Source organism: Cynocephalus volans, chromosome 10, assembly GCF_027409185.1.
Source record: "Cynocephalus volans isolate mCynVol1 chromosome 10, mCynVol1.pri, whole genome shotgun sequence".
In the NCBI taxonomy this organism is placed as follows: domain Eukaryota; kingdom Metazoa; phylum Chordata; class Mammalia; order Dermoptera; family Cynocephalidae; genus Cynocephalus; species Cynocephalus volans.
In genome coordinates, this window is record NC_084469.1 from 30,381,288 (window position 1) to 30,408,421 (window position 27,134).

The window sequence follows — 27,134 nt, forward strand, 5'->3', positions numbered from 1 at the left end:
GTGAACAGGGCAGTGACTCAGAGTGCCACTGAGGGTCTAATGGGCATGGGGTGGGGGTGGGAGGAGAGGTGGCCATGGAATGTGACACTTAAGAGCCAGACTGCCTGGGCTTTGGCCTATCCTTGCGTCTTACTCAGACTCGGGAGACTGACATCCTGTTACTTGAGCTGGATGGAAAGACACGCGCACTCAGACATCCATGGCCCACGCGCTGCACAGAATCCTGCGTGAGGGAGGCACGCAGTGTGTGTGTGTGTGTGTGTGTGTGTGTGTGCGTGCGCGTGCATGTGTGTGCATGTGTGTGCGTGTGTTGTGTGGAAGGTGGGAAACAGATTGAGGGGACAAAACATCCAGTTCTAGCAGCTTTATAATTCTACATACATTGCAGAGTTGGGGGAGTAGAGCCTGGGAAATACAAATGGCCAGTCTAATGGGCAAGACAATCACATGAATAAATACATACATTCTGTTCTTTTCATCCGTGGAGAAAGTCACAGTTTGAAATAGTGAGGTTATTGTAAATGTTCTTTGGCGAGAGGGATGTAAACTGCAAACCTATCCTGGCTGATGCCACAACAGGCCTTGAAGGCATTTTAGAGGCATTTGGATTTGTGGCTGGGAATGAAGTTGACCTTGATGTGCTCCAATAAGTCACATGCAAATGCCTGGAATTCCATTAGGGGTCCTTCTCTAGGATTACGCATTATTCTTTTTCTGAGACCCCGTTTAAACTTCAAATCCCTGGGGGGGGGGAAGGTGTTCATTGAGATTCTAACATGACAGTGCTGTGTCATGAGATAGGGTTGCCCAAGGACCCTGGATCACAAAAGGTACCCCTGATGAGTACTACAAGGGGACCCAGAGGCTACAAAGGAATCCTCCATCACCCTGGGCTGCTGACTCAGCCCAGCTCTGCCTGCAGAAGCGGGAGGCAGGGGGAGAGTCAGGCCTAATCAAAACCCAAACCCCAAATCCCCGCCAGGCTCACTCCAGAGGTTGAAAAAGCCAGAAGCCCCAAGTCAGTCTTACCTGCAGGACTCTGCTCTATCTTATTCGGCCCTCTCTTATCAGTCCTGCTGGGACAGTCATGCTTTTCCTCAGTGACAACTCTGTGGTTGCCCACAGGACTTCACTAGAACTTTCAACGTTCTTAAAGCACACCCACCACACTGCGACCCTTCTGGGAGCCTATCAGATCTCCTGCCCAGAGGCCAAACTTGGCACTCTCTCTGGGGTGCGGAGGAAGAACGTGGAACCCAGTCACTCCAGAGACGCCCTGGAGTGAGGCAGAGGGAGCTCCCGGGGGGCCGGAGCACCGCCCCAGGCTGCCCGCCTGGTCCCCACGTGCAAGAATCTGCACGCTTGCTGCCTCGCTTGCTTCCTTCCTCTCGGTTCCTCCCTCGCCAACCTACCTGGGGGCAGGTAATAAAGCAGGAGGAGGGAGATGCAGGGATGGGGCGGGCGGGGAGCCATGTGGGGCCATAAAGCCCAGCTAGAGAGGGCCTGTCCAGGGAGTGTCCACCAGCCCGCAGGAGCCAGCGCTCGGAGGGACCGCCGGCCTCGCCAGCCGGAGCCGGAGCCGGAGCTGCAGGGCCCGGGAGGAGGCCATGCTCCGAGGCGCGCCGGAACGAGGCCTCAGGGGCCTGAAGGGCGCCGAGGCCTCCGCGGAGGACTTGGGGGGCTCCCGCCCGGAGGCAGGGAGGGGTTTGGGGGTGCTGAGGGAGAACAGCGCCCCCCGCGGCCTGGGCGAGGCGGAGGAGGCGGCGGCCCGACAGCGCGCGCGGCCGGCGCGCTCCAAGGCGCGGCGCATGGCGGCCAACGTGCGGGAGCGCAGGCGCGTCCTGGACTACAACGAGGCGTTCAACGCGCTGCGCCGCGCGCTGCGCCACGAGCCGGGCGGCAAGAGGCTGTCCAAGATCGCCACGCTGCGCAGGGCCATCCACCGCATCGCCGCGCTCTCCCTCGTGCTGCGCTCGGGCCCCGCGCCCCGCGGGCCCTGCGGCCACCGGGAGTGCCGCCGCTAGGTCGCGCGCGGCGGGGGCGCCGGGGACGCGGGCTCCAGCCCAACGCCGCCCGCGGCGGCCGGCCTCGCGCCACGGGACGCCGCCGGCCCCTTGGTGCCGCCCGCGCCGCGCTGCGCCTCGTGCTCCCCGCACACGCCCCCAGCACGGCCCCGGGCGGTGGCCGAGGCGCCGGGCTTGGCCCAGGCCTCCGGGGGAAGCTCGCGCCGATGTCCGGGGGCCCCCTCGGCCAGGCCGCTTCTCTGGCCACGGGGCTACTTGCGAGCGGGCCCCGGGCTGGGCTATGAGCTCTCCTGACCCGGCCACCGAGCAGGCCTGCAGGGAGGCGGCCTGGCAGGGTGACTAGAAGGAAAGACTGCGCAGACGTCCTGGACAGCGCCAGTGGGCTGAGGACTGAGGGGGGAGGGAGGCGGCCTTGCCAGCGGCCAGGGAGTCCGCGGACTGGGACTGCGCCCCCACATCCCAGCCTGGGGTGGCAGCTCTGAGAAAGGAGCAGGATCCTGCTTGGCTCCTACGTTTGGACTTGTTGAACGCTTCTTGGAAAGTGTCTTTGCATTCCTGTGCCTCTGAGCGCTATTTTCTCTTGCCGCTTTTTAGGAGAATGATGGCTTTGGCCGGGGAGGGACCCGTGTGTGGGTGTGGGTGGGCACCTGGCCTGGTCTGATGGCAGTGTGGGGTCCCCTTCCCCAGCCTGTGCTGCTGCCTCAAGTCTGATCCAGGAGAGGCAGTCACAAGCAGTCAAATAAAAAGGAGAAACTATTATCAGTATCTGCTACCACGACTCCATGGGGCCCAGTGGCCCAGGGTGGCAGGAAAGCCTGGACTACAACCAAAGTGAGTGCTCCTGGGAGTGGGAGAGGACATGATTTGGAGAGGAGGCCTAGGGCCTGGGAGGCTAGGGATGTGGTCGGTCTCATCTCTGGACTTCCCTGCAGAGCTGCTGTTTGCAGTGAGCACTGAGGGCTGCCATGAAGGGAGAGTCTGGGCCAGTCTCAGGGAAGGAAGCTGAGAACAGGGCCGAGGAGTGAGTGACAGGCAGCTAGGGCTCCCAGGGAATAGTAGGCCAGGGCCTCTGTGATGACAGACAGGCTTGGAATCCAGGAAAAATTATGGGGAAGGGGTTGAGGGGAAGACGGACCGCAGGCCAAGGCTGCTGAGAGTGGGAGGCACCCTCCCCTCCCCCAAGAATTCTGGAGAACTGCCCTGCATCTAAGATGAGATGGTGTCTGTCCTAGCTCAGGCTGATGGGGCTAATGTTGCAGGTGCTGCTTGCTGGGCTGAGGACCCAGATCTGTCAGCTCGGGAGGACTGAGGGTTTTCTGGGCTCTTGCCAGCTGGGAGGAAGGGTTACATAAAGCCAGCTCAGAATGGGGGATCCCACAGTAGCTGGAGAGATGCCCTTAAGTGTAGATCCAGGGAGGAATGAGGGTTCCCCAGAGCAGGTGAGGTGAGGCTCACTGTCATAATTAAAGATGCCTTTGCTTTCTGCAAGCCCTGACACTGACTGGCATACTTGGCATACTGGACCCGGCCACGGGCCCCAGGGCTCCCAATTTCACAGTCAAGGCTGTGGCACAGAGCACAGGAAGCTTTGACTCAGGGTCAGAGGGGACATGGGCTCTAGCCAGGAGCAAAATGAGGAACTCTGTTCCCAGCCCTGTCCCCGGAGCCTGACAGTGCCACAGTCTTACACAGAAAGGAAAGAGCCAGAGCAGCCTGGACCCAACCCCTGCCCACCAGCTCTCTCAGTCTCTAGTTCCTCACCTCTGACATGAATGATTCCACCTCAGGAGGCCATGAGGATTAACACTGGTTCATAATATACAGTTTCTGGCAATTAGAAGGTGTTCCACGATTTGTTACTCTGTGTATGCTATTATAATCTTATCATAGACCAGCCTGGACAATGCTTCAGCCTTGTTTCAGCCTCAGGTGTTTATTTTTAGGAAATGTGATAAGAATGACCGGCAAGTCCAGCTTTCTTAAATTTCAAGATTGAAAGAAGTAAGGATTCTTCTCACCGAGCCACACTCTCACCCTGGGAATAGCACGGGCACCCCCTGCAGGAGGAAGCGTGAGGTGCGGCAGACGTGTGAGTTCAGCCAGAGGCATGTGACAGTTCTCTGTCTCCTCACTTACCAGCTGGGTGACTGGGCAAATCACCTAGCTGCTTTGAACCTTGGTGTTCCCATCTGTATTATGGGCTAAAATAAGTACCTACATCATAGGTTGTTGTGCAGACTAAATGAGATAATGCACTTAAACACTCAGCATAGTGCTTGGCCCCCGCGAGCACTCACTGAGTGGAAGCTATTAAGACATTCTGTTCACAAGGTTTCTATAAAGAGAGAATGCACGGGAAGGTGTTTTATGAACTGTAAAGTCTACAGCACATTAGTTATTATCATCGATTTATCAGGGCTATCTGTTTGGGTGTCTATATCCATGTATTTGCATGCTGATATGTATTTGCTTACCATTCTGAGGTTTTTTTGATATGTACATGTTATATGTGTGTGCATATAGATGTGTGGGTGTGTGAATATTTGTGCATGTTTACATATATGTATCGACCTAACAGTACCCCCTCCTCTCCCTAATGCTTTAGGGGATCCTAGGCCAGAATAGTTACGTGCCTTCCAGGTTTTCTGGAACCTTTGCTTGATTTTTTTATCTGCTTCCCAAGATTGTATCCATTCTCCAAGATGACTGATTTGCTGTGAAGAAAAGATAAATTTGTGATTATTAAAGAAATGGAGGTTATCAAGTGAGGCCAGATAGGTTTGCCCAAATATAGAAAAAAAAAGCATAATGATATGCAGTTAAATGCACATAAAAAGGAAAATGCCACAAAGGGAAACACACATAAGACAGAGCCACTAAGCTATGTCCAGAGGATATGAAGAACTGATACACACTAAGAAAGAAATTATGTATCTACCATCTTAATAGCAACAGTCCACTCAAGTAGTGTTCAAAGGAGAGAGAGTTTACTTTTAAAGGACAGAGAATAATAACAATCGCCGCACATTTAGCAGCTCACAAAGGGCTCTCCCATCCTCAGTCTCTTGGCTTCTTAGGAAGTAGGGGGTCTGTCTTCAATCCCCTTCCCTTACAGCAGCTGCCTTCATCACAGGGAACGGTACCCTGCCCCTCTAGCAATGAATGAGACATACCAGCAAAAACAAATAGCAATGATAAAACCCAATGTGGTCAGGGACGTGGAGAAGAGGGCACATTTTACATATTTCTACTTGTACCGTGTATCTGTTCTTTTTTTTGGTAGAGAACAATTTAGCAAAATCATAATAAAAATACTCCAAGGGAGTAATCCAAAAGGAAAAACAAATTTGCAAAAAGATAGTCACGGCAACCGCGTACATACTAGCGAAAGATTTGGAACAACGCACATGCCCGATCGTAGAGGCACGGCGAGGCCGACTCTGCTCTCCTAACAGGACGGGCGCAATGGTGGGCTGAAGGAGCAGATCACAGAACGGTCCGTGCCCACCGGTTATAACGCAGACAAACGTGTCGGCGCACGGACAGGCCTAGGGAGAATTTAGAGGGATAAACACAGTTAATTTTCACTTGCTTCATAATTGTTTTTAAAAAGGGAAAGATTTGTCTTCTTAGGACAACTACAAAGAGGAGTAGGGACATGCTTTGACCGAGGACAGCAAGGATGAAGTATCCCCAGGGGGTTCCTTGGAAGGGACGCATCTCACTGGATGTGAAATTCCGGGGCGAGTTGATGGGAGCACGATCACAGCAGGTTTCCCTCACACCTTGCACAAGTACGTGTGTGTGCGTCCACAGCTGCCGGGAGATCTGGGCCCAGGAAAGCTTCAGTGAGAAGAGAAATTTGCTGCATTGCACCTGCCCTGTCAGCCCCATGGGGTTTCCTGACACCCAGTGAGAGGCCAATGGGGAGAGGGTTGCAGGGCACAGACGTAAGGGGCTTTATTTCCTCTTCCCCTTCAGTTAGGCTGGAACTTATTACACTTCTGAGGTTTCTTCCCTGACCCACCCTGCCCCTAAAGGACCCCCGGTGTGCAGGTCCACTTTCCCCTTCACTGCAACATCCCTAACCTCTCTCGGTGTCCTTCACTCTTAGGGTGCACAAAGGTTGGGTGCGGGCAGAGATGGAGTGAGTGTCGGCGTGGACACCGCCTGGTGCTCTGTTGCTCTTTCCTCTGGCTCAGCAGCCTGTGAGCCGGGCCCTGCGCTAGGGAGCCGGGCACACCTGCCCCCTTCAGGAGCTCACGGCCAAGCGGGGAAGCGGGGAGAGAGAGGAAGCACTTTCTTCAGTTCTCTGTGTCCACACCAGAGATCAGGGAGGCCAGCCAGCTGCGGGCCAGGAAGAGGCCCGTCCATGCGTCTAGTGGTGCCAGGGCTCACCACTCACCCCAAGGCAGGCAGGCCATGTGACGTGGAGGTGGCCGAGGAGATCAAAGCCCTTCTAAAGGCTGCAGCTGGACCATGTGCTGTTCTGTAGGAAACTGGCCCGGGATTCCCAGATCTTCATGGTAAAAGAAAATTCCGAAACCCCAATTTTTATGTGGAATAAATTTTTTAAAAACATATTGAGTCAACACCCTGCAGGCCAAACCTACTTTGTATGATGAACTCAGCCTGTGGACCTCCACGTAAGACCTTTAGGGAGCCTACCTGGGGCAACTGCAGACTGGAGCAAGACCCTGGGCAGCTGGCTGGGTTGCACTCGCCAGCCCTGGAGCCCAGACCCGCTGCTGCTTCTCTACAGCCCCCCAGCCCCTCCACCCGCTCTGGTCCCTACTCCTAACTCTGCTCATTTCCCTCATTACCACCAGACCACTAGGTGGCACTGTGAACCCAACAGCTTACCCTGGCTGAGCAAACCTGGGTCCCCAAGTTCCCTCAACCCCAGCCCATCCAGGCAACCTTGCTGCCATGGACTAATCTGGGATCTTCTCAGCTTTTTCTTTTCTCTTTTTATTAAATCTAAAAGACCCCTTTATGTCTGGTGTGCCCTGTCCTCTAGGCCAGTGCTGCCCAATACAAATATAATGTGAGCCACATTTTTAATTTTAAATTTTCTACTAGGCACATTAAAAAAAAAAAAAGGTGAAAGGAAAAAGATGAAATTGATTTTAATAATGTTTTATTTAGCTCAATATATCCAAAATATTATCATTTTAATATGTAACCAATATAAAAAGCATTGATGAGATATTTTACATTCCTTTTTTTGTACCAGGTCTTCAAAATCTGGTGTGTGTTTTACACGTATAGCACATCTCAGTTTGGACAGGACATTTCAAATGCTCAGTCGCCACATGTGGCTGGAGGCCACAGGGCAGCTGTAGGCCCCACAGAGTCAGCTCCCAGGTTGTGACATGGAATTCTGTCTGGCTGGATACTGACTTAGAGCCTAGGAGGTCTCAGGGACCCAACCTGCCACCTCTAAAGGAGTTTTCATATTAGGAAGGTACTTGCATACTTCTGGAAACTCCAGGGATGGGGAGCCCAGCTCACTCTCCTGGCCCTGCTCCTGGCCTGGAGTGGGCGAGGGCCTTCCTGAGCACTGAGACAGGGAGGAGGCACCCCCCCCACCCCCGCAGGCCTGCACTTTGCAAATAACAATGGGTTTCCCTTATTGAGCAAAAATCTTAATTTAATATAGTCAAATTTATCAAACCTAAAATTTTCCCCAAGGCCACAAACATTCCTGAAACTTGTGAACCTCCAGGTACTCTATGAGACCCCAAGGCCCCCCTCTGGCCCGGCCCTGCAGGCCCTTCTTACGGCTCTCCTTCCTTCCCTCTGGCCAGTTCCTCTCTCCATGCCTGGTCACACTCCCTCCTTGGCCTGTCTGTCCCTGCCTTTGCTGGAAGCAGCATCTCTGAAGGCAGCTTGATGTGTACCCAAAGCCTTTTCTTCCCACTAAGATGGCTGGTTTTGCTCCTAGCTAGCCCCAGGACCTGGGCCAGGAATTGATATCTGATTGGGATACAGTTTGAAATAAGTGTCTCTCTGTTTCCAGGCCTTGGTTGCTGATCTGTGACATCAACGGATTTGAACTCCACAACCTCTGAGGCCCCTTCCATCTCTCACTTCCCACCCTGCATCATGTGCGACCCTAGGATTTTAAACTTGTCTCATAGGCCTCCCTCCAAGCCACAGACACTTGGTGGTTCCAGTCTCCCTTGTAAAGCGACATAAGGAGAGAGGCCAGGAATATGAGAGAAAGAGATGCAGAGAATGGGGAAGGAGGCAGAAACAGAAGGAGGAAGTGTAAGAGAACAAAGACAGAATCAGAGAGGATGGGAGCCAGAACCCGAGGCCCTTCAGAGCCAGCCTCTGCCCTGAGCAGCTCCTGAGCAGGAGATCTTTGCCTGCCTGCCCTTTAGCACTGCAGAAAAGCTCTGATGGGAATGAGATGGGCCAACACTTCCCCCTTATCCCCTCCTATCCCCCAACACTTGGTGAGCTGCTTAGAAACCCATTCAGAGGGCCCTGTTGGTCCAGGCAGGATCCTCCAGGGCCCCACTGGTGCTCACGTCGCCTTTTCCTCCTGGAGCCAGGAGCCAGGAGCCAGGCACTAGGCTGAGGCCTGGGCACCTCTAGGGCTTGGAGGTCAGGGTCTCAGTGGGATGTGATAGGCCCAGGGCCCAGCCTTTCCTAGCAGATAGGAGGAAGTGGGAGCCTGCTCCCGTAGGAGAGAAGCAGCCGGCTCAGTGCCCAGGACAGCTGAAGACACACCCCTTTGTGACCCACTCTGCCTTTTTCCCATCCAGAGGCCCCAGCCCAGAGCAGCAGATCCTGAGACTGCAGTGGAAACCAGAGACCGGCCCAAGTCCCTCTGGGCTGGGCTGGGCTGGGCTGGGCTGGGCTGGGTAGAGGCAGAATGCTGCTGGGTGGTTCTCTGGGGAGAGGGGAATTGAAAAGGAAAAGCATCTCCAAGGAGGGCAGAGAGGGAGGGAGGTTATGTGGTGCGTGCGCGCGCACAGACACACAGACACACACACATGCGCACAGACACACACACATGCACACGCGCACACACACACGCACACACCCTCCTGACAGCCTGAGCCTCACTGGGAAGAGGCGCGTTCTCCTCTCTGCTCTCCAAGCTTTCTGTTGCTTCCACGCTCATCTGCGCTGTCAGCAGCGCCAGCAAAGTTGGCCTCAAACTTGAACAGAGCTAAAGGCTCCAGATTCCTGGGAGTCCCTCGGAGGCAGCAGGCGAGCCCAGCCTCTGAGCTCAACCGCTTTGAGATGCCCACTGTGACCCTCCAGCACCCAGCTGGCCCTCAGTCCCCTGGGCAGTGCTCCTTCCCCTGACCTGGAGGCTCCTGTCTGGGCTGGGGAATGGGGTACTGAGGTCCCTGTGGAGCCCCTTGTCCCAGCCCAAGGCCCAGGCCAACAGAGCCAACCTCATGCAGCCTCAGTGTCCTCCAGCGCAGGAGCCAAGCTCCGCCTCCCACCTGGACCTGCCGGAGATGGAGAAGCTCCTCACCAAGGTAAAAGACAAGGATGACAAGACCCTGAATCTGTCCAAGTCCCTCTCGGGGGCTCTGGATCTGGAGCAGAATGGCCACAGCCTGCCCTTCAAGGTGATCTCCAAGGGGCACCCGGAGGCCCCACTCTCCCGGTCCCCCTCCAGGGCCAGCTCGAGGCGGGCATCCTCCACTGCCACCACCTCCTTCGCCCAGGACCAAGAAGTTCCCAAAGATTACCTCATCCTCGCCATCGCCACTTGCTTCTGCCCCGTCTGGCCCCTCAACCTCATCCCCCTCATCTTCTCTATCATGGTAAGTGCTGCTCTTTGTTCCGGGGAGGGGGCTGGGCCCAGGGGTGGGCAGGCATGTTCCCCAGACAGGGGGTCTAGAGGAAAGAGCTCGGTGCTGGGGGCTTGGCGGAAGACCCCCTTCTCGGCTGGTTCCTCCTTCCCCTTGGAGAGGGGCCAGCGCCTGAGATCTTCTGTCCACGCTTCTCTCGCATCTCTGCTCCCGGCATCACAGCTTGACTTTGGACATGTGCCTGCTGGGGAGAGGGACCTAGGGAGCCACCTGGCACTAAACCCTGCAGGGCAGAGACAGGCAAGTTGAGGGACTGGCCTTTTTTGGAGGGGGAAGGGATTTTCCTAAACAGTCGTTCCTGAGTGGGGCTGTGTATCAGCCAGAAGGGGTGCCAGGGCCCCGTGTTCTCAGGAAGGGAGCCAGGCATCCCGGGCCACCTGGGCATTCGATCAGCCTGGGCTAGCTCAGGTTTCCACGAGCCTGTGGCAGTGGCTTCCCTGCCATGCACTGGGGACCCTGGGACCTGGCTCCCCTGAGAGGCACACAAGGAGGGGAGAGTCTGTGGGCTGCTCCTCAGGGGTGGAGTTCCCCCTGGAGCCCTTTGGTTGCACTGATTTCAGCAACTGTCTTCAGGGCAGGAGAGGTCTGGGCCTCAAGTGAAAAATTTGAGAGTCTGAGGGCAAGGCCGCCAGGCTTGCTAAGGAGGAGCGTGTAGGCGAGTCTTTACTTCTGTGGGTTTTGAGTCAATTGTCTGCTCCCAAACCCAGCCGTTTGTGTATGGCTACTTGCATAGATCCCACAGAAAATGTTCGTACATGTTGTCAAGAGAGAGAATGGCAGTGACTTTCAGAATGAGGTTAGGAGTGGGGGGAGCAAACTGCGGGGCCCAGACTGGTCAGGGGCTGAGCACTGAGCGGGGTGACCCTGTTTGCTTCCCTCTGGAGTGACTCTACTGCTGAGTCATCTATCACCAAGCCCCCAGGAGCTGAGGTCACTCTGGGCTGCCCTCTCAGCGAGCCCATATTTCTTCAGACATCTCTGTCCACTTCATTAAGGCCCAGTCTCCAGCCAGAGAAGCCTTCCCCAGTCCCCAACCCTTCCAGTACCACCTTGCAAGACATCGAGGGACACTGGTAGCATTACTGAGTCCAAGGGACCTGGCATGGGCTCAAGAGCAAGGGCTGGGCAGGGACCAGGACAGGGACCTTCCAAGCTTTCAGTGTTGCCTGCTGTACTTGGGGACAGCTGGAGCTGAGCCAGGCCCCAGAGTTGCAGCCAGTAGCTCTGGGCGGGGCCAACCTCTTGGTTACAGGGAACGGCCCCAGGAGGGGAGACAAGTTTTGGGGAGGGAAACCACACAAGGGCTCAGGAGAAAACAGTTGCTAGAATCGGGATCCTGGCAGGAGTGTCAGAGCAGGCTGGGTGGAGCTGCCTCTGTCAAAGGAAACCTGGCCAAAGACCGTGAGACCACTGAACCCACCGCCAGTGCATTTCTATGTCCTTTTAAGCTTCTTGAGTCAGGTCTGATGGTCGCTGGGCCAGGTGCAGGGATATACAGTGCAAAACCAGACACCATCGCCAACTCCCAGGTTCCTCCAGTCCAGCGGGGAGAAACAGATCCTTACAACATGTTGCAAGAAGTGCCCATGCTAGACAGAACCACAGGGTAATTGTGTGGCCTTGGGCAAGTCACTCAAACCTCTCTTTTCAATGTGCCCATCTGCAAAATGGGCATAACCGTAATGCCTACATTAGAGAGCTGTGAGAGGGTGAAATGAGATGGCCACGCACAGTGCTTGAGAACAACACCCAGCCCACAGTGAGAGCTGTTACCTGGTGATAGTATTTAAGTGGCAGCTGATAGCATCCCCAGTGGGGGATGGGAAGCCATCGTAAGGTTTTAAAAATAGCTTTATTGAGAGATAATTCACATACCATGCAATTCACGCATCTAAAGCGTACAGTTCAATGGTTTTAGCGTACTTACAAATAGGTGCAGCCTTAGCCACAGTCAGTTTTAAAACATCTGCCTTGCCTCCAAAATAACCCTGTGCCCTTTAGCTATCACCTTCCACCCCAATCCCTCCCAACCCTGTGCAACCACTAATCTTCTCTCTGTCTCTATAGATTTGCGTCCTCCGGACATTTTGTATAAATGGAATCATACAGTATGTGGCACTTTGTGACTGGCTCTATCACTTAGCATGATGTTCTCCAGCTCCGTCTCTGCTGCAGCATGCACATTGTAGGGCTTGGTGCCCAGAGGAGTGTGGCCAGATTTTGGTGGCCCTGTTTGGTGCAGGGAGAGAGGACGGGCTGAAGGGGAAAGACTGGCATTCGGGTGAGGGGACCTTTGTAGGAATACAGGCGAGAGGTGAAGAGGCCTGGACCAGGGCCACAGCAAGGGGCAGAGGGGCTTCTGGAAACCCTTTAAGAGCTGGTCACGCTGGCCACTCATTCATTCAGTCGACTTGAATGGCAAGTGGCTTGTTCTGAGGGAACTAAGTGGGACAGGATGATTAGGCCCCGCGTGAGTGAATGCGCCTCTTTTATGAAGCAGGCACTGTGTGGGGCGTTGGGGAAGCAGATGGAAAAGGTCAGTAGCGGGTCTCTGGCCTGGCAGAAGGTGCAAGAGCATGATGGGGGAAGGAGGGGGCAGGGACTTGTTCCAGGAAGTTAAGTTTTATTCTAGTGGCTCTGAAGAGCCCTTGGTGAGTTTTGAGTAGAGGCACGATGTGGTCAGTTTGTTTTAAAACCAACACTCAACTGCATTATGGGAACTGGGCTAGAGCAGGGAGACCCCCCAGGAGGCTCCTGAGGGGGTCCAGGCAGGGAGCGCGGGGCCTGCGCTGAGCAGCGGACTCAGGAGGAGGGTGCGGAGAGGTCTGCGGAGGAGGGGGCAGCAGTGTTCGCACCAGGCTCCGGCCGTCTACCTCAACAATACCAGGCCCATCTTAGAGAGCTCCGGGGACCCACGACGTTTACAGGGTGGGCAGAGGAAGCAGACAGAAAGTGCTTTTGAAAAGGAGATTCCAGGAGGTGGGAGGAAACTAGAAAAGGGGAAGAGACACCAGGCAGGGGTGAGTCTGAGGGACGGAGGGGCCAGATGCTGAGGAGAGGGCACGAGGGCAGAGGCAGATGGAAATACTCAGAGGAAAGGGGACTGGCTCACGTGGCACAGCTGCCATGCCACCAGGGATGTGGAGGGTGAGGTTGTTTGCTGCAATAGGGGCCTGGTGGCAGAGGGGAGGGGAGGTGACCAGAGACAGGTCAATGCCCCGAGGGCTCTGCCGAGGCTGGAGACCATGGATCCGGGTTGTTCTCGGCCTGCATGGTGCTGGGATTTTCTCCAGCTGTCAGTGTAGGACAACAGACATGGGTATTGGGCCAGCCCAAGGCTGGGGATGGCACAGTTGCCATGAGGGTAGGACCAGCTGGCACAGGAGTGCTGGCAAGTGTGGCTGAGGTGACGCTGACAGGTCGGGCTGGGCTGGGAGGGAGCGAGGCTGGGAAGACGATGGTAGTCTTGGAGGACAGGGAGGGGTCACAGGCTGGGTGCAGAGAAGTCAAAGGGCAGGTGCCGTGAGCACGTGGGCACGAGGGGTGAGAGATGCAGGGCGTTGAGATCTCAGAGGAGGAGCCGGGGCCGGGGCGTGAAGGCCTGGGGGGAAGTGTGGTTGTGGAAATGAATTTCTAAAGGGAAGCCTCAGGAGCCAGGCAGAAGGAAAGTGAGGGGCCCAGCGTTGAGAGATAGTATTACTGACATTCACCAAGCTCTTACCAAACGCTGGCACAGGTCCACACCCCTTACCTATGTCGTCTCAGTTAGTTCTGGCGATGCCCCTGTGAGGTCTAGTGTTGTTATTCTCATCTTACAGATGACAGAACTGAAGCGCAGAGGCAGGAAATAACCTGCTAGTAAATGGGGATCCAGCCAGGACCGGAGCCCGGGCTGGCTGCCTGGAGTGAGAGCCCCCGTCCCTACCCACTGCACTAGATTGCCTCCTTGGGAAGCAGGCGATGCCAGGTAGGGAGCACTACTGGGTGCGCCGCAGTTGTCGCCTCAGTCAGGAAGCCAGTCTAGTTCACAGGACACGCCCACACCTGGGGAGGGAGGGGTCAGTTGTTCACCTGGGGCTGTCACACTAAGTCCTGCCCAACAGCAGCACAGGTGAGAAGACCTGTGCGAGAGAGAAAGTCTCCTGGGCTGCTGTCTCCAGGTCCTGAGATGGGCTTCAGAACTCCTCATCAGATGTCCCCCCACTGGTTACCAAAAGAAAGATCAAACCCTTCACCCCAAGGACGGAAGGAGACCCACAGCCCTGACAGCCCCTCTAGAGCCTGTTACCGTCTGCAGATCACGCTCCCATATGAGTCGGGTGAATTGTTCCCGCTGAGCAGACGAGGCCACCGGGCCATGCAGAGCAGCGCCTTGCCCATGGCCACATGGCTGGTAAGAGGCACATCAGCTGGACACTGGACCTGCTATTGTCTCCATGGCGCCACCCTACAGATGCTCTCGGGGCTACGATGGTGTGTCCCTCCCAGGAAAGCCAAACTTTTCAGGCATTTGGACAGGGAGGGAAGAATTCTACTTCCTTCCCTCTCACCCACTCCCCACCCGCTCACTGAACTCTCCTCCCACCCCACTCGCTCCATCAGTAGACGACGAGGGGACCAGCAGCGTCCCTCCCACTGTGGCTGTGACAGGGCCTGCCGTGAGCAGGCTGGTGGACCAGGGGCTCTACCTGAGGAGCTGCCACCGCAGGTGCCCAGACCTAGCTCTGCTCAGTGCCTCAGCCTCCTGTGAGCCTCTAGGGTAGAAGATTTTATTTCCAGGTCAGGCTGAGAAATGGCCACATTCCTCCATTGCAGCAAGGTCTCCTGCCAGTGAGGAAAGCTGGACCCCAGGCGGGGTCTTCGGTTAGCAACAGAGACCAAACAAGCCTCAGACAGACCTGGGTGTGTGACCTCAGGAGCCACGTGACCGTGTCCACATCACTTGGTTGAGTGACTCCTTCCTTGGCCTCCGTTTCTCATCTATAAAATGGACACCATGAAACCATCGACCTCGTAGGGCTGTCGGGAGGATTAGATGAACTACCGAGTGTGAAAGCACCTGGCACAGAGCCCGACGTGTCGTAAACGCTTAACAAATGCAAGTGGTTTCTGCTATTACTAATGCTAGGTGAACTTTGCAATGTCAGAGGAAAGGGCAAATCCCCCGTAAACGGACAAGTCTGACTTTAGCCGGTGTGGGGGTAATGGAGTCTCACCCTCAGACAGCAGCGGGGGTGGGCAGCCCTGTCTGCAGCTTTGGTGATCTCTGCGCAGCCCCTTCTCTGTGGGTCGTTCCTACAACATGGGAAGCACCACACAGACCTCGAGTGGCTTCAACACTTTCTTTCTTAGGCGTTTTTTGCAAGCTAACTATTTACCTGTCGTGCATGCGGTGGCACCTCTCGCCACCCTTCCACTCACTGATGCGCTCGCGCGCTCACTCAGCAGGCCTGCGAGCCCCAGCCGGGCTGACGGTCACTGGCACGCAGACACACGGCTTAGAATAATGACGACTCCTGAGTCGGGCGGTAAACAGCGGCTGTCTCAGGCCCCTCAGCACTCCCAGTCCCTCCCACCACCACTGCAGCTGCCCTGCCTGCCCCCACCCCAGGACCCCTACCACACCTTCCTGCTCTCCAGCAACGGAAGGGTTAACCTGTAGTCAGAGCGTCCCAGAAACAATGGCACTGGAGCGAGAGAGGGGCGAGGGGGCGTGGAGGAGCACATCTCCGTGGAAGGACTAATAGCTGATCTGATCGGCCCTGCACAGCTTTTTGGTTCTCCTCAGACCTGCCGGGCTTGGCCGGGGCCTGGCTGGCAGAGGCAGCTCTTTCCTGAGGTGTCTCGTTGCCACCTTCCCTGGCTGGTTTCAGCCTCCGGCTACTCTGCCCAGCACCCTGCCCACCCCTGCTTTCCTCCCACCTCCCCACCCCCTCAGACGCTTCCCAACGTCTTTCCTCACTGATCTACTAACCTGAACTCATGTTCTCCCTCGCCACCCCCCCAGCCATTGTGATCACAAATGATCTGTGAACCCACAATCATTACAACCGCGTCTGCAGTTAATACTGTGCCTTCACCTTGAGCCATTTTGTATATGGGAAGGTGATGCCCCTGAGCAGGATGGGGGAGCAGGAGGTAATTCACTCATAACAAAAGAGGAAGGGTCTCCTTCCATCCCTGGGGTCAGGGGCTTGATTCTTCATTTGGGGAGATTTCAGAAATGAGCACCAGCTAAGGGTCGGGAACTTAATCTTGACGGCAGCCCTGTGAGTTAGGTACGACATCGTCACTCTGCAGGTGAGGGGACGGGGCTTAGAGAGGTTCAATAGTTTGCCTGAGGCCACACGGCTGGCAAGAGGCAAGGCCAGGGTTCAACGCCAGGAGGGGGCTCCCAAGCCTGTACTCTTTTCACTCTACGCTGCTGCTGCGGGACGAGAGGACTGTGCCTCTCACCTCTGAATCGTGGTCCTCCGTGCCAAGCAGGCATTGCAGGATAGCCGGCCACCAGTAGAAGTCTGCTCTCAGAGGCAGCTATTTTCCCTCCACTTTACAGATCAGAAAACTAAGATGTACAGGATAGTTGTGAGGTTTACATTGGATAGTGTGTCGAAAGTGCCTGACACAACAAATCCGCCGCAATCAGATCTGCCCTGTTCCATCTAGCCAGTCCCAATGCATATTCTTCTACGGTGTCTCTCAGGCTCCCAGGAACACGTGTGACTGACATACATGGACTCAGAGCTCTTTGGATAAAGGAAAGACTGGACTTAGCATGACCGAAAAAATGACCTTTGTCGCCTTCCCTCCCCACCTCTCTTCTACTCAAGCAAGCTCACGTGTGCCTCTCTCCATGGTCCTGAACCGTTGCCCAAGGCCTGGCTACTTCTCAGGAAAGTAGGGGTGGGACTCATCTCAAACCCTGCTCCTCTCCCCCCCCGCATGTCATGCTCACAGCCAAGGAGTCCCCTGGTAACAGCTCAAGGCAGCCTCAGAATTTCTAAAGCCGAACTTCTTAGACATCCCTGAAGCCTTTCTGTATGTTGTCCCCTCTTCTCCTAATGCTGCCCATTCATTGAAGTCCTGAGTTCAGTGACCTGGGCCATGCAGGGAGCTGGAGGTGGCATGAGTTAGTGGGTGGGACCAAACCCCAGATGCCAGGTATCTTTCCAGTGGGACCTACTGCCCTTATTTCTTTCATGAATCTTCTTTTAACTTTGCACATTCCACTGGCTAAGTTTGGTGGTTAGAAAGCAGATCTCTGGGCCGGCCCCGTGGCTCACTCAGGAGAGTGCAGCACTGGGAGCGCCAAGGCTGCGAGTTCGGATCCTGTATAGGGATGGCTGGCGTGCTCACTGGCTGAGCATGGTGCAGGCAACACCAAGCCAAGGGTTACGATCCCCTCACCAGTCACATAAAAAAAGAAAGAAAGAAAAAAAAAAGGCAAATCTCCTCTCATTCTTTCTGTCTTTCCTTGTATTGTTTTCTTCCTCACACATTTACTGAGAACCTACTGGGGCCTGGCCCGAGGCTAGATACGAGGGATGCCAAGATGGAAGCTGCATGGTCCCTGCCCTCAAGGAGCTTACAGTCTAGAGAAGGAGAGTGACAAGGCCACAAGAAACAATGACCCAAGGCAGTAAGAGAGGAAAAGGGAGTGGTACAAGATGCCACAGGAGCCTGGGTGGGGATGGGGGGCGCTGACTAATAGGAACCCAGGAAGGTTTTACTGAAGGTGACTCTTGAAGGGTGAGGAGGGAGGGAGTTCCAGCAGGGAGAACAGCTCGTGCCCAGGCCCGGGGGCATGAAAGTGCATCCCTATCATGGGCGTCATGTGACCAGGCTTGGATTTTCAAGACCTCCCCTTGGCTGTGGTATTGAGGAGAGGTTGGAGGGGTAAGTTTGGAAAACCAGTGAGGAGGAGGCTGATGAAATCTCCAGATGAGACAAGTTGAGGGAGTGGGCCAGGGCGGTGGAGTGGGACTGGAGAGGAGGGGACAGATGTGAGGCACGGTAGAGAGGTGAGACGGTCAGAAATGGAGACCTAATTGGGGGAAACAGAGAGGAGCCCAGGAGGGGACATGCTAAGATTCTGTCTTGGAAATGGGAACTGTAGGGAGCAGCTGGCAATTTGTGTCACAATGAGAAGCCCTGCCCGTCGCTGAGTCCGGGTTAGAGATGAGGGTGAAGGAAGAACCGCAGTCCAGGGGGAGACAGACATGGGGGGAGCCTCCTGCAGCCTGCATTTACCTGCCATCACAGTCGCATGGAGTGGACGGGAGAGCGCGAGGAAGGACAGAGAGCAGGGAGGAGAGGTAGGTCACAGTCACACGGAGTGGACGGGAGAGCACGAGGAAGGACAGAGAGCAGGGAGGAGAGGGAGGTCACAGTCACACGGAGTGGACGGGAGAGCACGAGGAAGGACAGAGAGCAGGGAGGAGAGGGAGGTCACAGTCACACGGAGTGGACGGGAGAGCACGAGGAAGGACAGAGAGCAGGGAGGAGAGGGAGGTCACAGTCACACGGAGTGGACGGGAGAGCGCGAGGAAGGACAGAGAGCAGGGAGGAGAGGGAGGTCACAGTCACACGGAGTGGACGGGAGAGCGCGAGGAAGGACAGAGAACAGGGAGGAGAGGGAGGTCACAGTCACACGGAGTGGACGGGAGAGCGCGAGGAAGGACAGAGAGCAGGGAGGAGAGGGAGGTCACAGTCACACGGAGTGGACGGGAGAGCGTGAGGAAGGACAGAGAGCAGGGAGGAGAGGGAGGTCACAGTCACACGGAGTGGACGGGAGAGCGCGAGGAAGGACAGAGAGCAGGGAGGAGAGGGAGGTCACAGTCACATGGAGTGGATGGGAGAGCACGAGGAAGGACAGAGAGCAGGGAGGAGAGGGAGGTCACAGTCACATGGAGTGGACGGGAGAGCACGAGGAAGGACAGAGAGCAGGGAGGAGAGGGAGGTCACAGTCACACGGAGTGGACGGGAGAGCACGAGGAAGGACAGAGAGCAGGGAGGAGAGGGAGGTCACAGTCACTTGGAGTGGACGGGAGAGCGCGAGGAAGGACAGAGAGCAGGGAGGAGAGGGAGGCTCCTGCACACAGTGTGGACACAGCATAACACCCTAAGGGAGACGTTTCTGAGAGGGACAGGGGCGCTGTCGGCAATTCCACCAGGACCGTCCTCACAGGCTTCCCTCCCAGACCACAGCCTCCTCCTCTGCCTGGGTAGATGCGTTGTGGCTCTTTTTCCTTCTTGGACCCCATGGAGGGAAGGGAATCTCCCAATAACAACAAAAACACGACAGCATTCCAGTACCAATTGAAGACGTGCTATTGCCAGGCACTACGCTAAGACCCCTGCTTGTATTATTTCATTTAATCCCCACAACAACCCAGTGAAGCAGGTACCGGTTTTATCCTAATGTTAGAGATGAGGGCACTGAAACTTGGAAAAGGCAAACCACTTGTCCAGGGTCGCACAGCTGGTGCATGGTGGAGCTGGGACAGGCTTCCAGGTGGTCTGGCTGCAGAACCTGTGCCCTTAGTCAGACTGCTCTGCCAGGGAGCTGGAGGCTACACCTGCTCCTGTCTGGGTCCCTGCCACATCCAGGTGGGCTTGTGATTCTCAGGCTTGGCTGTAGCCCCAGCCCCACCCATGCCCCCTCCTCACGCCAGACCCACCTTCTCTTTCCTCTCGCTGGATGGCCCTGAGGTCCGGAGGCATGAACACTTGCGACTTCCTGCCCAGACCCACCGACAGACCCGTCGAGGTGTGAGCCCACCTGCACCTGCACCTGCACCTGTCGTCTCCAAGGACAGGAGTGCCCTCCTCCCCTGCCCACAGTTCATCCCTGGGCTCAAGTCCAGACCTCAGCTCCTCTCTGCTGCTCTGGGACATCGTGGCACCGATCACTCCCTGGTCCTATCACCCTCTCCCTCTTTGCTAGAGCATTTCCTCTCCCATCCTGAAGAAATCCCGTTTGTCTCGCCTGGTTGTAGCTACTCTGCCATCACTGTCCCCCGGCCACAGCTAAACTTGTAAGTGCAGCCTCCACTTGCTCTCGAAACTTCCTCACCCCGTCTCGTTCCTAACACTGCTCCATTCTGGTGTCACCCCTGTGACTCCTCTGAAACTCTCCTGTCAAGGACACCCACGCCCTCTCCTCATCGTGGCTTCGTCCTCGTCCTGCTCCGTGCATGAGGTGGCGCCCCCGGCCACTCCCTCCTTTGTGAGACTTTCCATCTTGGATCTCCCGGGGGCCATCCTCTCCCACGCTCTTGCCTGTCCTCAGTTTCCCTCGCAGGTTGCTCTTCCTCAGCACCCCTTTATTAGCCAGTGTTCCCCACAGTCTGTCTGCGGGCTTTGCCTTCCCATCCGCGTGCTCCCTGGACGACCTCGCCCGCCGCCGAGCTTCCGTTCGACCCGATGCCGGTGACCCCGAGCTCTGCACCTGCTTGTCCGACTGCGTCTGCACAGTCAGGGTACCCGGTCCCGCCTGAACAAGCCCAACACAGAACAGGCCCTCTTCCCTGCCCGTCTCTAGGAAGGCACCTGCACTCATCCATTGCCCAGGCCAGAAACCGGGGAACCATCCCAGTCACGTCCCTCTCCCACACTCCATTTGATCTCACCAAAACCTATGGACTCTCTCCCCACGACTTATGAAATCTGAGCTCTTTTCCAGTTCCCTGCTTAGTTCGCGTCTTTAAATCTGCTCCCAAGCCCCCGCCTCTCTAACCCACACTGTGCGCTGTAGTCAGAGATCATTACTAAAATCAAGTCTGCTTGTGTCCCCACTTAAAGTCCTTCCCTGGCTCCTGATGCCTGCAGGACAAGATCCAGACTCTGCTGTATGACAGTTGGGGCCCTTCCTGATCTGGCCTTTCTCCACCTGTCCAGGGGCTTCTCTTGCCCTGCAGCACAGAGCTCTTCATCGCTGGCTCCGTCTCTTCATCTGTAAAATGAACTAGTAACAATCCCTGCCTCCCAGGAGTGTTAGGGGGATGAAAGGCTCTCACGGACGGCCAGCATTGGCAGAGTTCCTGGCACGAGGTAATATTCAAATAGTGTTAGGGTTTATCATGACTCCAGCAGAGGTGGGGAATCTTGGTGGGCTTCACAGAGGTGGCACTGGAGCCACCCCTGGCAGGAGGAAGAGGACCCGGACCCGCGGTGCTGCGGGGCAGGAGCAGGAGCAAGAGCAAAGGCATGTGGCGGTCCTGTGCTCACCCCTGGAGCAGCCCCGAGGGGCCGGGCCCGGAGGTTGTGGGAGGGAGCAGTCGAGGACAAGACCAGGAAAGGCAAAGCTGGCCTGAGTTTGGACTTTGTTCTGCGGACAGGGGGAGCCATGGAAGGTGCTGAGCAGGAGTGATGGCTTCAGCCACCATCATCTTGAGAACTCATCTCCCCTGAGATCCCCACACCACAGCCGGACAGGTCTTTCAGAAGCCTCCATCCAAGCGTGTCGTTCCCCGCCCCCGCCATGCATCCTTCACTGGCTCCCGCTATTTCTGGGATAAAGACCAACCTCCTCCCGGTGCTGGTAGAGCCGTGGCCGGGCCTGCCCACCTCTCTGGCCTCTTCGTCACTGCTGTGTCAGCTCCAGCCACGCTGGCCTCCGTCCGGCCCCTCCTGCTTCCCGCACTCAGCAACTACTCTTTGAACATCTGCATATCTGCCATTGCACGTGGCACCAGGGCCTTTGCACGGGGTGTTCTCACTGCCTGGAACACTCTTCTTCCTTTAAAAAAAAAAAATCAATTTAATTCTTTCTCATCCTTCACATCTCAACTCAAATGTCCTTCCTCCAGGAAGTCTTCCCTGACTGTCTCCTTTGATCAGCTCTCATCACACCATGTACCTCTTCTTTGTAATAACGCTACCCGCAGTTGTGACTTTGCCTTTACTTGTGTGATCGCAAAGGAGGCCAGCAGGGGGCAGGTTCCACGAGCATAGGAACTGGGACTCTCCTGCACACTGCTGCATCTTGGGGCCCAGCACAGTGCCTGGTGTAAATATCTGGGGTGTGCAATGGTGGCTGGGGAATAGAATGAGGAAGAACAGAGCTTGGAGCCGGAGGCATCTTCAGGAGGCTGGTGCCATGGCTTGGGTGAAAAGTGGCACGGAAGCTAGAGAGGAGAGTAGCGACAGAATTGACTAGGAGAGGAAACACGTTAGCAGGGTGGGATGGCACAGGAGCTGTGACCAGAGTGGGGAAACCAGGCTGTTGCCAATAACTGGAGCTTGGGCAAGTGGAAGGAGATGCCCAAGGCAAGGAGCAGATGGAGTTTGATGTCACGCTGTCCTGGAAGGATCTTGGAATGGAAGCCCGGAGTTGGGGTGGGGGTTGGTTAGAAATCTGAGAGCTGAAGAGGACAGGACCAGGGTGGTGGTGGTGGGGGCACCTGCATAAAGAGAACAGAGGGAGGAAGGGTCGCTTCTCTGAACTCAGCTTCTTCATCAGGGAAGTGGGGCAGTGCTGCCAAGCTCCTAGGATGGCTCTGAGGCTAAATGAGGTCATTTAGGTGCAGTGCTTTGCAAGCTGCCTGGCACAAAGTAAGGGCTCGATAAATCATCATCATCAAGGTGCTTAACTACATTTCCATGCTGAACCAGTAGCCTCAAATAGCCAGAAAATAACACAACTGAATGACTGGCCTGGGGTCCTGAAGGCTGTCACACCGTTAGTGGACTCCTGCCTGTGCCTGTTCCTAGGGAGGCTGGGCAAGTCCAGGAAGCCCAAGAGGAACAGAGGGAGTCCCGGAGCTGGAGGAGTCTGGAGGTCTTGGGGCCAGCCTGGCCAGCAGGGTGATGCCTGACATCACGGGCAGGGTCACGGAGCCACTCTTGGAGATGCTTGGACCCACCTCCTACCAAGTCACCCCAGGACCCTCCCAGGATCCTCTCTGCCTTTAATCCACCCTCATCCACCCGATTAACTAGGTCTAAGTGAAGCGGAGCTCCCTGAGAAGGAGTGATACGTAAGACTGGGCCCCTGTGAAGCCACACGTGGCTCTAGCCCAGCTCCAGCCTCCCCGGGCAACCCCGAGGCGCCTCACCTCTCTCGTGTGATCTGGGAAGCTGGCTTGTTTGATCGAGGATATGGTTCTTGGATGGAAAGTACAGGGAGTAAGGGCAGGGCCTTTTTTTTTTTTCACGACAAGAGGAAGGCTCACAGAGGAAAGCAGGCAGGCGCGTCAGGCTGTAGAGAAAGCCACAGGGGCTGCCTCTGGATCCCAGCGTGGCTGCAGAATTGAGCCTTAGCAGGGGCCTGGCCTGTCTGCTCCTGGCAGCTCAGCGTGTCCTGGACCTGGTCCACCCTCTCAGGCCTTCAGCCTCTACCGTACCACCTGCCACTACCCTTCTGCCCTGTCACCACCCTAAAAGGAAGAGCCCTGCATTGCTTGGTTCTATTTCTAGCTGTTCCCAGCCAGTGAGGGAGAGGTTTGGTTACGGTCCCCACAAGAGGCCTAGGCCACTTCTCCAGGAAGATCTGTCTGCCTCTGTGCTAGAGGGGCTGCTGCAGTGTGGGCTGCAGTGGGGATGGAGTATGTCTGGGGGTTCAGGCAAGGTCCCCCACAGGGCTGCTGAGGCCTGCACGGCTGACAACCGCCTTCCTGAGGTCTCTGCTGTCATCTCTCTGCAGTCCCGGAGCAGCGTGCAACAGGGGGACCTGGATGGGGCCCGGAGGCTGGGCCGCCTGGCCCGGCTGCTCAGCATCACCTTCATCGTCATGGGGACGGTCATCATCATCGTGGCTGTGACTGTCAACTTCACAGGTGAGGCCCGGCCATATGAAGCAGAGGGAGCCAGGGTGCTTGGCGTGAGGACTGCCCAAGGGTATAGCTCAGCCCCCTGGGGCAGGGGAGGTCGGTGGGAGAAGGGGTAAGAGACTGTGGGGGGCATAGTCTTGTCCTCTCACTCCAGAACAGTGACCCAATCCCTAGCAGTGACAGCGGAGAGGGGATCAGTTTTCTGACTTGGCTTATGCCTGGAGAGTGAAAATGCACAGGACTAGGAGTTAGAAGCCACAAGCTCCAGTCTCAGCTCTAGTGGCCCTGGGACCTGGGCCAGTGTCCTGTCTGGCTGAGCCTCAGTGTTTTCACATATAAAGTGGCAGGGAAAAGCCTCCAGCGTAGGGGCTTTTGTGAGCATCACCCGAGATAACAGAAGTGACTGAGCTCTGTAAACTGTGGGCTTGATACATAAGTGTCCCTGCTGACACAGCCAAGAGGTACCAGAAGTCAACAAAGCATATGGAGGAAGCCAGGAAGTGACACTTCTGTGAGCACCCAAAGGTGGCCCAGTGAAGTCATCCAAGCAGGGGAACCATCTTCAAAGGTGACTCTCAGCTGCTTACGAAGCCCATGCAGCTTTGGGAGTTTGGGGGCCATCCAGGTCAGAGCTGTCCCCCCCACACTGGGAGGCCCCCAAGCATCTCTGCCCATGTCAGTGACCAACCTAGGCTTTTCCACCAAAAAACCTGCCACTCAATTTGCTCCATGGACCCGCAGCAGGGAATCACCTGGGACAGTGTCAGAAATGCAGGATCTCAGGCCCCACCCCGGCCCACTGAATCAGAATCTGCATCTGAATGAGACCCTCAGCCCTGTCATTAGAGTTTGGGACACACTGGTCTAGAGGGTGTAGTGCTCAACTTGGGCAGAAAGCCTGGGAATGAGCCGTGGGGCCATGGCCAACCTTGGCTACTTAGAACAGGGGAGTGTTCAGGTTTGTAACCAGCCTGCCTGGGTTCAGAATCCAGGCCCCCCACTTTCTGACTCTGTTAGCTGAAGCATGTTCGGTAAGCTGTCTGGGCCTCAGTTTCCTCCATTAGCGGGCATCTGATTGACACGCAGGAACGTGAGAGGCAGGAGCCCACTGTCCAGGACATTAGCCTCAGTGTCATCTTATGATGTTCCTCCAGGCTCCTTCGTCCTGCTGCTGCTTGTCATTTTAGCCAGGACTCTTCCGATGGCAAAGGACAACTACTGAACTCAAACTGGCAAAGGGAATTTGTTAGCTTTCACTAAAAAGTCCAAGCATAGATTGTTCCAGGGGCTCGAACGATGTTGACAGGAATCTGTCTCACTCTTTCGTCCTGCTTTCCACTGTGTTGGCTTCATTCCTAGGCAGGATCTCTCCTTCTTTTTTTTTTTTTTTTTTATCTTTTTCGTGACCGGTACTCAGCCAGTAAGTGCACTGGCCATTCCCATATAGGATCCGAACCCGCTGCGGGAGTGTCGCTGCGCTCCCAGTGCCGCACTCTCCCGAGTGCGCCACGGGCTCGGCCCAGGATCTCTCCTTCTGATGGCAAGATGACAACCAGACGATCTAATAGTGGCCCTAATAGTGGCACACGTTTTAATCAGTCCAGTAACTAAGCAAGGAAGAAAGTGCCTTGTTGTAACTGTCAACAGTTACAGCAAAAGTCCCAGGACTGATTCTGATTGGTCCAGTTAGGGTCACATGGCCACCTCTGAACCAATCACCAAGTTCACAGTCCTCTCACTAGCAGGAGTTTCACTAACAGCCCCAAACCAGAGTTCCCCAGTCCTGTACCTTATCCCTGTTACCATGTCCCACTAGGAAACAAAAACCCAAATCCTCAAATCAAGGGCTTGAAGACCCACCGTTCTGAGTTCTGATCTGTTGTAACTGTCCTTTTCTTTACAGTTCAGAAGAAATAAAACTAACCAGGGAGCTGTGCTAGCAGAGGCAGGCCCTGGCCAGCTGGACCCCTCTGAACCCACACATCCCACACACCACGGGGGAACAGGGTGGTGACTGCCAAGTTCCCACCTGTCCCTAAGTCCAAAAGCACAAACTCAGAGGGAAACCCTTATGTCACCCCATTGTCAGTCCACATCAGATGGGACAATCTGGACGAAGGAAGGAAGGAGTGAGATGAAATTTACTGTGAAACTGGTCAGTAATGTGGTTTAATCTCATGGACACGTGCTGGCATTTTGACCCCAGTGCTCTGGCTTGTTTCTCATCCCCACAATTTCCTGGGATCTACCGAGCAGCGTCAACTGCCAGATGAGAAGAAAGCCAGCCCCACGAACAAGACAAACTCTGACGGGGACAGAAGCAGCACTGTCCCTTTGTGTCTGGGACCAGGAGCAAAGACGTGGGACTTTATATTTTGCATTTTCCTTGAGGGGAGCAACCAGACTGCTTGCATGCTTTGTGCCACCTGCCTGCTGTGATCCCAGCCAGTGAAGCTGCTGCTCAGCAATGTCCTGGGGCCCCAGGGCACACGGGGTGTGCAGCTGCCCTGGAAAGAGGCAACAGCCACACTTCACTCCCCTGTCGCAAGGCAGAGGCACTGAGGGGCATGTGGGTGAAGACAGGTATGGGGACAGCTCAACCCGCACACCTCTTCCCAAACTTTTCAGCTGAGGACTCTGGTCCCAGTGCGTCTTTCAGGACAATGCAGCCTGCCTTCTGCTGCATACCTGTGCTGTGGCCTGTGCACCAACCAAGAGCTCCTGGGACCCAACCAGGCCAAAGGCCTGAGCTCTCGTCCTGCCATGGCCTCCTTGAAGGTCTGAGTACAAGCTCGTGGCCCATGTAGAACAGCTCGGGTGACACCCAGCTTCAGGTGCCCAGCCCAGCCCCATCTGATGCTCTGTGCTTGGCTCCGTGCCCCTTGCCATCCACACACAGCGGAGGCTTTCCCTGGAGGAGGCTTTGGGACCATCCCATGGGCTCCCAGGCTGTTGGGGGTGTTTGTCCCGCCTGTAAGGGAGTGGGCCAGAGAGATTTAATGAAGATTTGTTGTTTCTCAGGTCTAGGGAGTCCCAAGACAGAGGGAAGGACTTGGCTGAAGGGTCCAGTCTACCGGGGGTTGGGGGGAGTGGTAGGTTTGGGAATACACTCCTGTGCCTGGAGGCAGGGGGCTGGTTGCCATGGCCTCTGTGTATTAGGATCTAATGGGACACCAGAAAGGAGCTGAGCAGGGCCCTCGGCCTCCTCCCTGGTTTTTGGCCCATGATTCTCCCCAGGCTTCTCCCTGACACAGGCTTTACCTACAGGGGCCTCTCCTGCCTGCCCAGCTGGCTTTGGCATCATGGGTTAGTAGCTCTTTCTGCAGGAGAGACTTATGGTCCTGCCTGCGGCTGTGGCTCTGAGCCTTCCAGACAGGGCCCATGTGACCACCGGGAGGGCAGGAGTTCAGGGCCCAGGGGTGCTGGGCAGATCCCTCTGGGGCTGGTGCTCCTGTCAGTCTCCCACCTGGGGAATAAACTCCAACTTCTCCCAG

The 27,134-nt window shown here is 55.8% G+C and overlaps 2 protein-coding genes across 2 annotated transcripts; both read left to right on the forward strand.

Annotated features, from left to right (window-relative positions):
• The first annotated feature begins 1,607 nt into the window (after positions 1–1,607).
• On the forward strand, positions 1,608–2,318 carry LOC134386986 (class A basic helix-loop-helix protein 9-like). The gene is given in 1 exon segment (XM_063109154.1): positions 1,608–2,318. A coding segment is annotated over 1 exon segment (711 nt).
• Positions 2,319–2,806: 488 nt separating this feature from the next.
• Positions 2,807–24,878, forward strand: LOC134387317 (trafficking regulator of GLUT4 1-like). Its single transcript, XM_063109820.1, has 4 exons — positions 2,807–2,855; positions 9,306–9,820; positions 23,514–23,646; positions 24,795–24,878. Exons 1-4 carry the CDS (start codon positions 2,807–2,809, stop codon positions 24,860–24,862), a joined length of 765 nt encoding a protein of 254 aa, XP_062965890.1. The 3' UTR covers positions 24,863–24,878.
• Positions 24,879–27,134: the final 2,256 nt, after the last annotated feature.